At 38.1% G+C, this 11,090-nt stretch overlaps 1 protein-coding gene across 1 annotated transcript in view; it reads left to right on the top strand.

The window, feature by feature from the left end:
- Window positions 1-9,052, top strand: part of URI1 (URI1 prefoldin like chaperone) — a 40,957-nt gene extending 31,905 nt beyond the window's left edge. The window contains exons 7-11 of the mRNA XM_051629123.1: window positions 2,357-2,537; window positions 3,125-3,392; window positions 3,957-4,099; window positions 5,731-5,989; window positions 8,232-9,052. Coding sequence (XP_051485083.1) covers window positions 2,357-2,537; window positions 3,125-3,392; window positions 3,957-4,099; window positions 5,731-5,989; window positions 8,232-8,420 — 1,040 coding nt within the window. The 3' untranslated portion in view covers window positions 8,421-9,052. The remainder of the gene's footprint in view (window positions 1-2,356; window positions 2,538-3,124; window positions 3,393-3,956; window positions 4,100-5,730; window positions 5,990-8,231) is intronic.
- The last annotated feature ends 2,038 nt before the right edge of the window (window positions 9,053-11,090 follow it).

Raw genomic sequence — 11,090 nt, 5'->3', positions numbered from 1 at the left:
ATGTGAGCATTACCATCCACGGGGGCATTTCACTGCTCCTGATAAATAAATGCAGACCCAATCTCAGTGAGCAGGTCTTGCACATGTGCTGAAGCAGGTATGTCCTGAACATTTCTGGAGAGGAGACTGGGAAACAAAGACAGTTGTGCTAAGGAATTGGATAATTCTCTGCTATCTGAAGTGGTGCTTGATAGGCAAGACTCAGGCAAAACTGGAGGAATAAGTAATTTTACAGTCTGAAAATAGCAACAGTTGGACATTTTGAGGAAGAGTACTTTGTGATTTGCAGAGGGCTAAGTTGGGCAGTTCACCATTACATTTTTCTAGAATAAATCACAATAGTCTTTGTATGTTAAGGGGGTGTCTGTACTATGATTAGTAACATTTTGGGAAATGCATCCGACTGTAACAGTATTAATGCAGCAGGATGCTGTGGATGCCAGGTCAGCCTCTGTGCAGCTTTATGGTATCCAAAACTTTCATCATTATTGTCCTCTGAAATCATCTTCATTTTTTACTGAAAATCTGTAGGTGGGAATGACATACATTTTCTAGCACCACCAATCTGTACTGAGACTGGGAGAGAAGTGGCTAAAAGAACAATTTAGTGATTATTTTGAAGTAGGCTGGGCTTCATCAACCTAAGAATTGGTTTTGTTCACATGAAAATGGACAGTATCTCTGAGGAAGACAAAAATAAGTTTCCTGAACATCTCACTAGTTTATTGCTGACTCTCCATTTTTCTAAATTTTAAACTGCTGGTGTGTTGAAGAGCTTGCTGGTATTCAGAAAGCCATGTGCTTACCTTGGTAGTCAAGTCAGTGGTTAGTACTGAAGGGTAACAGAAAGAAATTGGAAGGGCACAATCTGAAAACCAAATTGAAATAGATTGTCAACTAATCCGCCCAAATTTTATTTATTAATTTTGTAATTATACCAAATGAAATCCTCACAAGCTATTCTGATTGCTTGGCTTACCTCGATTTATATTCAAATCTCAATAAAATACATTTCAGCCTTTTCTTAATGAGATAATGAAAAATGCTATGCCGTGAAAGAGTAGGGGACACACACATTCCAACATTACTTCCAGTCACCTGTTTGCTTTTTAATGTTGCTATTGAATTTGTATTTAACTCAGGATTAAAGTATAAACTGACGTATTTGAATAAGGATATCCTTAAGCCATGAGTTCTTAAAATTTTTTTTAAAAAGGCCATGCAATTGGTTAATAGAGATTTTAAAACTTGAAAGATGCTGGATAACGAAGACATTGTATTACTGTTGGTCAGATTCACAAAGCAGAATTTCATAAAGACCCATGGAGATACTGGAGTCCCACTGTACAGACAACATGTTTTGTATGTTTGTGGCAGTGATGGAAGGGGGGAGGTCCTCAGTCCTGTAAAGAGGTGCAAGTGCTGATGAGCAGAGAGGGGCAGCTTCCCTTGGGAACCTGCCTGGGTCTGCGCAGAAACAGGCAGTGCCCCAGGGAGCTGCCAGCCTTGGGGAGCAGGGGGATTAGAGCAGCAATCCTGCCCTTCACAGGGACAGGGCTAAAGCATTAGGATTGTTGGCAGGCAGTTTGTTCCCTATGTGCCAGACAGCACTCAAACAGGAAAAGTATTCCCCATCCTCAATGGATGCACCATGTTACTAGGTAGCAAAGCTTTTAAATGAACTTGTCAGTGACTACTATGTAGTCACAAGTGTGTATCTTGGGTCACCTCTGAAGCTTTAAAGGGGTTTATAGTTAGTATTTCTGAAATGCAGGTTTTGTATGCTTTTCAGAGTGAGTCCTTATCACCAAAATGAGTGATTCATAATGACTGGCTTTTGGTCACATTTTCCAGATGACTCTGGAGACAATTTTTCATGATCTGCGTTGTAAAATGTAAAAAAATACAACCCAAACCAAAAGACTCTGCTCTTTAAATATAGGTGACTTTGTCCAATAGGAGCTAAAGGACAAATCAGGTTTGTTTTCCCAGTTAATAAAACGTGCTGTTAATGGGACGGTGAGTGAATATCAACATGTTGGTGTCTATTAGAGCAATGTTAGGCACAAGAGGTAAAAAAACCCACACTGTAATAAAGCTGTCATAGGATCAGTGTCCCCTGCTTTGTAAATAAACATGTCTGCTTTGCCTCAGTGTTTCTGTAACATCCGGAGACCATTATCCTGTGCTGGTACTCCGGTTCATTGACAGTTTCACATAAACAGTTAAACAATAATTTGAAATGGAAAATGTTCTGCCCTATTCCTTAATTCCTTTGTGGTTTTTTTTTCCCCAATATAATTTTTTTTTTTTGGTCAGTTTCTTTAGTAAGTGCATCTTACTTTTTGTTACACAGGAAAATACCGAACTGCTCACAAACCTCATTCAAAGCCAAAAGTATCAGACGTTTTTGAGGTAGATTTTCCAGCAAATGGAAGTGGTACAAAATCAATGGGCCGTTTTCAGTCAGAGGAGGAACTGTGGGCCCGCTTAGAAGAGCTTGAAAGACAAGAAGAGATACTTGGTGAACTTGACAGGTATAGTACTGCTGTAGCACAGTCAGGTTTGGAGTTCAGGAAGTTGTAGGTGTATTAATTCTGTTTGCACACAAAGGGTCTCACCATATCTGCAAATAGCTGATGAGACTGATGCAGTTAAAATTATAAAGGATGGGAGAAGGGTGGAGCATGAACAAAACATGCACTGCAAGGCCAAAGGTGCTAAAATCTGCCTCAGTGCAACCACGGCAGTCCAGCATTATTGTATCTTTTCTTTTAGAATGATAGAAGAGGGGAAAGTAAAATCCATTTCCCACAGGCTAGAAAAATCCATCGTTTATAAATGTAGGAGTTACACATTTAGTGTTTAATGACATCCTTAGATCTGTTCTGATCCTAAAGCAAGACATAGGTCATTAGCCAGAATGTCACAGTTTTGGTATTTTCAGTTGACATGGAAAGGACATAGTCATCCTTATAGAATATAAAAAAGGTTACACAGTCTGGCTAGAAGTATAGTACCTGGGTAAAGAAAATTGTGTTCAGGCTTGTTCTTTATTTTGTATGCCTGTGTCTCTCAAGAATACAAATTGCCTCAGTTCACTCAGGTATTTTTCATTTCATAGGATGCCTGATACAGTTGAGACAAATGGAGAAGATACAACCTCCTCTGAAGAGGACAAAGAAGATAAGAGGACAGATCTGAATGGGATGCATAGAGTAGAAGACTCTATTACTCAGGGCAACTTCCATAAAGAAGTAACAAATTCAGGCTTGTTTTGTGGCCAAGTTAATGGCTCTACTTACTATCACAGTGATGATGAAGATGACACAGATGGTGGAGATAACTCTGTTCCAACTATTTTTTTCTCTCACACTGTTGAACCTAAAAGGGTTTGTACTTGATTATTTTTATCTTTTTGTGGAGAGATTGCACAGAACATATATACCATATCTGAAATATGACATTTTACAAAATGTATAATGCTAAATGTAGGTGATTTTTTTTGGATTTTTTTCAAATGCTTGAAACTCCCTGTTAAAATCCTACCATTTCAAATGTGGTATTAAAAAAGCTATATTCAAATTTATACTTTGCTGTTCTGTCTTCCAGCTGTTGTAAAAGGTATGATCCTGTCTAGGAGTTTTTAAAAGTACTTTTTATTTGGCTTGAAGTTGACCATTGACCAGCTGAGTTGTTGCAGAGTTTGAATAAGCAGATGGTTTTATATTATATGCAAAATCTATGCACATTAGTGCAAAGAAATGCCCCAGTTTAGTGCAAATGGTAAAGGACAAATGGTTCACACTATGAATGTTACCATTCATACAGTAGTTTAACTTACTGTGCTTCGTAGTCCCCAGCTTTGGGATAGGAGAATGTCAGGTGTCAGTTGGTTTGCAGCCTGGTGGTTCTTGATTTTATGGTCTAGACCTTAATTTGTTTTCATTTTTCAGGTAAGAATAAACACAGGAAAAAATACTACTTTGAAATTCAGTGAAAAGAAAGAAGAGGCCAAGCGTAAAAGGAAGAACAGCAATGGCAACGGACACGCAACTCCAGAGCTGCCTAATATCAAAACTCCAGCAGACATTTACAGGTGTGTGATTAAGAGCATTGGTGCATGAGCTTTCCCTCAGCAGACCTTATCTTTTCATGTTGGTTCACCTGTAAGTATGACACCACACCTACTTTTCCTGAAAGAATCAGCTGGAACTGAGTTTACTGCTTCAAAATGAAGGTTTGTGGCTTTTGCATGGTTGCTGTGCTTTCATAGCCATAAATGCTTCTAAGCTTAAAATTTCCTTTTCCAACTAAAAAAATCACCATTTCCCTTTTCAGAGCTTCTGAAATGGAGATAGATTTGCCCCTACATGTCATCTGCATAAAGGAATACAATAGTTTGTTATGTATTTTGGTTAATTCCATGTCATTTGTTTCTATGTTTGTTTTCAAACATAACTGACCAGATCTATCACTCCTAATACTCCTCCTTTCCCAGTTGTCAATTCCTCTATTTTGTCTGTTCCTTCCAGTAACTTCAGAATATACTCAGGTCTTTGTTTGCATAGCTTCTGTTGCATTCTCTCTTCCTGACTTTAGTCCATCACTATTCCCTGTAGAAAGAATTACTCACCCACACTTGGAGAGCTTGAACAACAGTGTTGGGCTTAGAGGACTTGTATAAAGTATTGAAGTGATGGGAGAGTTATATTAAGTATTTAGGTTTGTAAAGATGAACACAGACACCTAGTAGATTGGTTAAGTGCTTGTGAAAATCACACTGCATTTGTATGTCAGTGTACTAAGGCACCTAAATATCTTAAAAACTGTTTCACAAAGTGTGAAAAGTTAAAACCCATCCTGTAATCGCAGCTGCTGGGGCTGAAGATGAGGTAAAGGATTGTTTCATGGTGCTCTCCCTAAGCTCTGCAGAGGAACTCCATCTTCTGTAGAGATACATGAGTGTTCCCATGAGTGCCTGATGAATAAAGCTGTTAAGAAACAAGTAACACCCTTAAAACTCATCCAGTCATTGGGCTCCTCCTTCATGAGTTTGATAAAATTGGAACAGTATTCTAATGCCACTCTTTCTCTTCCACCCTCCCTTGACTTCTTTTAAGTCATGGAGATGGAGTACAAATATAGGAAGAGGCCTCTTCAACAGTCTACAGTCTGTTAATACTTGAAAAGTGTCTTCATGTTGATCTGATCTTAAAACCAGATTTTTTAAATTTATTTTTTCTAAATGAAAGCAGAAAGCAGCACTTGTCAGGAAAAAGCTTCATCCTTTCCATGTGCTATGAATGTCTCAAGTATTTCGTTTAATATTCTACGTTTGACAAGGACTTCATTCTCAGACCTTCCATTGTTGTGATCTTCTGTTTCTCTTTACAGAAACAACCCTGGCAATCGTTTAGTTTCCCTTTTTGTAACTTTTTGTAACTCACTCTTCTGTTTTCTAACGCTTTTCAAAGAACTATACATTTTCTGCTGAAGGAGTGTACCAACTTAATGCTTGAATAACAGGCATAGCAGTGTTTGCTCTGCAGAACTGATTCTTGTATGTTGGTAAATCAAATGCCTCTAAAGGTACAGTATTGTAATTCTGCAGCGAAAAAGTTGGAAAAGCACATCATAATTAATTTGTGCAAAAGACAGAGCAAGATCACTGTAAATTTGTCATCTGATCCTGAAATGGTTTATTAAAGCTAATGTTTTCCTTTACAGAGTCTTTGTTGATGTTGTGAATGGAGAATATGTCCCTCGTAAATCAATTTTGAAGTCTCGAAGCAGAGAGAACAGTGTTTGTAGCGATACCAGTGAGAACAGTGCTGCGGAGTTTGATGACAGACGAGGAGTTCAGAGGAGTATTAGCTGTGATGAAGCTACTCAGAGTGACAACAGTGAAGGCATATTGGAGGAAGAGGAGGAGGAGGGGCAGCAGCAGCTACCAAAAAAGCTTCCTCCTTCTTCAGGGACAAGCGAGGTACAGTTTTTAATTAATTATTGATTGTTGGCAGAGATAAAACTGAGCAATCTAATGACTGTAGTTGCCTGTAACATCAGTTTGATTCTTTAAAATAATTTTCCGACCCCTAGTTTGCTTCAGAAGGACATTGTCAGGTGACAGGCTTCTGTCATATGCGTCCTAGGGACAGAAGGGAGGAGATGAGTCAGGTGGCTTCCCTGAGTCCTGAAGCTCTTCTATAAAGATCTGATGAAGTAGTCACTTGCTGGTGTTACTGTCGTGTTTGCTGGGTCATCCTGAACTTTTTACTGCAGGATGTACAGCAGGATTTAAAAATCAAAACAGAAAAATCTGTGCTTCATAGTTGATGAGGAGAAAGTGTTGGTTCTCTGTAAACTGTGTTGCACAGCTACTAGACAGCTCATTTCCAGGTGGTGTTTTTAAGTTTTAAAATACACAGATACCAGCTGAGATATTATTTCGAATTGCAAGAGGCAGAGGAATTGCCTTGTGGAAAGCATTACACCTCTACTCATATTATTCCAACTAAGGCCATTAGTGATCCTGAACAAATCTATTTTCAAATATTTAGAAAGTTTAGAGCTTCATCATAAAAGAGACTGTGTGACATAAGGGAGAAGAATGTACAGTTGCTTCGTGACTGGACGAATACAAGAATTAAATGTAGCCACTGCTCTAAAGTTCATGGCATAGATTGTTCTTAATTTTGTAAGATCTTATACTGATTTTTTCAAACTAGATAAAGCAAAGTTTTCAGTAGTTCCCAATACAACAGGCAAGGTCAATAAAAACGCTATTTTTAGGAAAATTATTTTCTACAATAAATGGATTTTTCATAAAAGCTATGGTTTATAATGTTTCATAGAAACAGCTACAGATGAACCCAGGCAGGATGTGTAGATTCATGGTGGAAGACCCATCTGTAGGTATTTTTATGAAACATCTAAGTACACTTAAGATGTTACCCATTAGTCTATTTTCTGAGCATGGTGTGATTATTCACTACAATGTAATGTATTTTCTAAGTAACTGAAGGAGAGTCAGCAAAACACTCCAGTTAGACATGCCTTCTTAAATGCTGCTGTTTTGCTTTTGGTTGTTTTTGTAGGTGTTAGAAACATGTTATTTCTCCATTACCATTTGCGACACAAATGTTGTTTTTTGTTTTGTTTGTGATTTTACCACAATCTTCTTAGGCTATATTTTGCTTACCTGTTTTTGAAAATGAGTGTGTTGTTAGAACAGTGCAGTTGTGTACAGGCACAGCTTTAGGCATACTTTGGCTATTGGAGCAGAAAACAAAAAAGCACTGCTTTTTTGCAGGTCCTGCAAGAAAAGAATGGCTGGTTTGTTTTGCTTTGTTTTTCTTGGTAACTGAGTTATGAAAAAGCAGAACTAAGCATCTAACTCTGGTGTGCATTCCTTTGTGCCCAGTCTGAGCATCAATTCTTGGATATAAACTGCTTCCCCTTCTCCTTAGGCATTCAGTTTTCTGTTTTCAGTACATGGTAGGGTGATTCGTTCTTAAATATGTTTATGAAAAGTAGTTCTGAGTTGCTTTTTTTCCGGTGTTTTCCAAGAATCATTTCTTAGCTAAGTTAAAAAGGATTAAGTCATATAATTGGCTGCATATAAATTATAATTTTTAAACACGAAATGATTTAATTAGACCTTCTGTATAGAGAAATAGTTGGAAGCAAGTTTGCTGTTCTCTTAAGTATAAGTTGCTTTCACCATTTTTTGATCATATTTGGTAAGGAGAAAAGCATAAACAAAATATGTGCCTGCCAATTTGTATGCAGCATGTCAGCTTGATGAAATTAGAATAAATTAAGTCATAAAATATGACGTATGATGGAAATGCTGACATACTCCAGCTTTGCAAAATCTCTCAATTTCTTATCCAAAATGAAACTAAATATTACATCAGCTGTTTTATTTCTTGAGCATGTGTCAGTGAGGAAGCAAATTTTTAGATCATTTATGCAGTAGGAATGAGATTAAGTAGTACTTTTAAGACACTGTCTTTCCTTCAGTCATCTTTGAACTAGCTATATTTTGAGGTTAATTACAGTTTGGTTACTTATGCAAGGAACAATCATTGATATAAAGATATTTCTTTACTTTTGATTAAAAGAAATAACAATCCTAATCAGGCTAATATAGGGTAATGACCTTACGGGTATAGCTTCACATTTGCATTTTATTAGCTCATTTTGAGTGTTCTCTTCTGTCGTAGGCATTTTCCGGAACTGTTATAGAAAAGGAGCCTTTGTCTCCCTCCTTAATACCACACCCAGTCATCGCTCACCCAGTCCTGCCTACCATTCTGGAGCGAAAATCAGAGGAAGTTTTGTCTGAACCATCAGAAGAAACTACAAAGAGGATTTCAAAATTCAAAGCTGCCAGAATGCAACAGACTAACTAGGTCCTGCCGAGCCAGCTGAAGCTGGAGCACTCATGCCTAGTTTCACATTTGTTGAGATTCTCTTAAAACTATCTGTGTTACACCTAGCTAGTTAAAAGGGTGTCCTATGTTAATTTGGCATTGGTTATCTTTTAAACATTTATTGACAACGTTTAAAAAAAAAAAGTTCAGTGTTTAAACACTTGAGTATTCATCTTTGGTCGATTTCCCTGTGTGCTGACAGCACCTTTGTATATGTTTGCCTTATGATAGCAGCACTTGGGTTCTTCTTCAAAAACTGTTCCTTACATACATTGTTTTTGTGTTTAAACCTAAATACAGGCAGTTTTGTGCCAGCTGTGATGTTCTACATACCATATGGACCATTTTAAGGAAACTTTTCACATTTCAAATAGATTCACCAATTATATTGCATTACTTGCTTTAGCATTTTAAGACATACTTGTATTCTCATTGTTGTAGGTTTTGCAACTAGGTGTCTGCTAAAAGTTTTTTTCCTTCTTTCAAACCTCTCTGATATCTCACTGTACAGATCTATAAAATGCTGGGTTTGTGTACATTGCAGGGAAGTTTCTTTGATGGAAAAGGGTATTTTGTAAAATTAAATTTTCAGTAAAAAAGCTGTGAAAGTAGCTTTTTGTGTTTCGTTGCTTTACTACTAAGTTGGAAACCACACTGAGAGGTTTTTATTTTGAACTTACATTTGTAGCTTCAAATGTTTACTACCACATGGACATAAAAGCAGTCCATTCTCTTCTGCCATTGTGTTTTAACCTCCTGCTAATGAATGTCCATGGAAATTGAATGCTCTTAAGGAGAGAAACATAAACTCAGACTTTGATTACAAAATCTCCTAGTTCTTTTGTATACTCAGAAGACATTGTAATTGTCTTGGGAATGCCCAGAGGGAGTCAGCACTAAGGAAAAATGTCTTAATGCTTCAACTTCATTTCAAAATACAACAGCACTGCAGCATTTGGGGTGCAGTTTTGTGTGTCCTCTTGACTGAGAGCAATCCTGGCTTTAGGAGCCACTGCCCAGCAGGTCCTGCCTGTCTTCTGGCCATTCCCTCCCTTGTGCTGACAGTTTTTGTTGGGGCCACCCCTTGAATGATAATAGGCAGTAGAGCTGGGTTTAAAACAAACTACTGGGTTTAGATTTCGTCTTTTTTTTTTTTTTTTTTTTTTTTTTTTTTTTTTTTTTTTTTTAATAGTTGTGTGTCTGCTTTTTGAAGCTTGCAAGTTTCCTGATCTCTTTCTCAGCATGTCTATATCAGCTCAGGTAAGAGAGGTAATGTGTTGAGCAAGGACAAGGGGAATTGTTGGCAGAGGGCTTGGGATCTGGAGTACCTTAAGCTGATGTTACTCTCCAGCTGACATCAAACCACAGCCTAAAAAATGAGGCAGAAAAGACTCTGGAGGTATAAGGAAGGATCTGCTTTTGGCCACAGTTCTATGGCTTTGTAAACACGCAGCCTGAGAGCCACCAACATTTGGTTTTTCAGATCTTGGCCATCCATGAGCAGAGCACCAGATAGTGATGTTTCCTCACCTTTCCCCTGGAATAACAGGCCTTGCACTTTCACTCTTTGCTCCCATACCACAGCAGATGGGCTCATCGTGCCACTTCGTGCATTTAAGTGGACACACCAACTCCCCCTGTTTGAAAACTTTTTTCTCTCTGTGCTCAGAAGGAAAGTGGAAACACTTGGACTTCCTTTTCTAGGGTGACTTTTAGAAAAGGCTGCACTCCCTCTTAACTCTGCTATGGCTTCGGGAAGGTGGCCTGGTTTCATGAGCAGAAAATGCTGGCCAAGTTGTGTGGCAGCAGGAGGGCAAGAAGGGGCTGATAGCTGGGGTCCCTGGAGCAGCCCCAGGCTGGGAGTTCCTCTTCCCTGCAATCCGGAGCAAATGTGTGTTGCTGAAAGAAAAGGGGACGTTGTGCAGCCCTCCCACCCCCCAAGCTTGCTGGCTGGGAGGGGGCAATCTCTGTTCTAAGCAGATCCTGAGAATCACGTTGAAAGTGTTAATGATTAACTTGATTCATGCTCAAATGCGGATTTTTTTTTTCTTAAAAGCATATTGCATTAGTACTAAAATAAGCCATCAATGCCAGTCCACCCTCTATTCACGGCTAAATATTTAAAGGAGGTTATTTATAGCTTCTTTAATGAATTCTTGGCTAAACAAAATGAAATTATGTCCTAGAAAAGTAGAAGCTATTTTGTAACCAGAACAGTGCAACTGTAAAATATAGTTCCATGAATATGTATTTTAAATAACAAGGGGTTGAGATCCAAGACTACCAGACATAGATAATTAGAGGGAAAAGGAGAGAAAGAAAGAGGGAGAGAGAGAAACCCCTTTAAAAAGATTTATTTAGATATCTTCTGAAATACTTCCCAGTTCTAGTTACTTCAACAAAACCAAATGCCCCTTGTCACATAGATCAGTTTCAAATAAAAATTAATTCTTTGCTTGTTTTCTTTCTCCCCCCCTCCTTTTTTTTCTCTTCCCTGCTCACTGTAAAAAGTAGGATAAATGCACCTTGGGTTTTAATGAATTATGGCTTCGGTTCAGGGAAGCATCCTTACTCAGGAATGCACTTTGGCATGTGCTTATGTCTCAAAGATTTTACAAAGAAGAATGGATTTAACCACATGCTTAAAAC

This window comes from Apus apus, chromosome 11 (assembly GCF_020740795.1).
Source record: "Apus apus isolate bApuApu2 chromosome 11, bApuApu2.pri.cur, whole genome shotgun sequence".
Classification (NCBI taxonomy): domain Eukaryota; kingdom Metazoa; phylum Chordata; class Aves; order Apodiformes; family Apodidae; genus Apus; species Apus apus.
The sequence above is the reverse complement of the archived record's forward strand: the minus strand, read 5'-3'. Positions and strand labels throughout refer to the sequence as shown.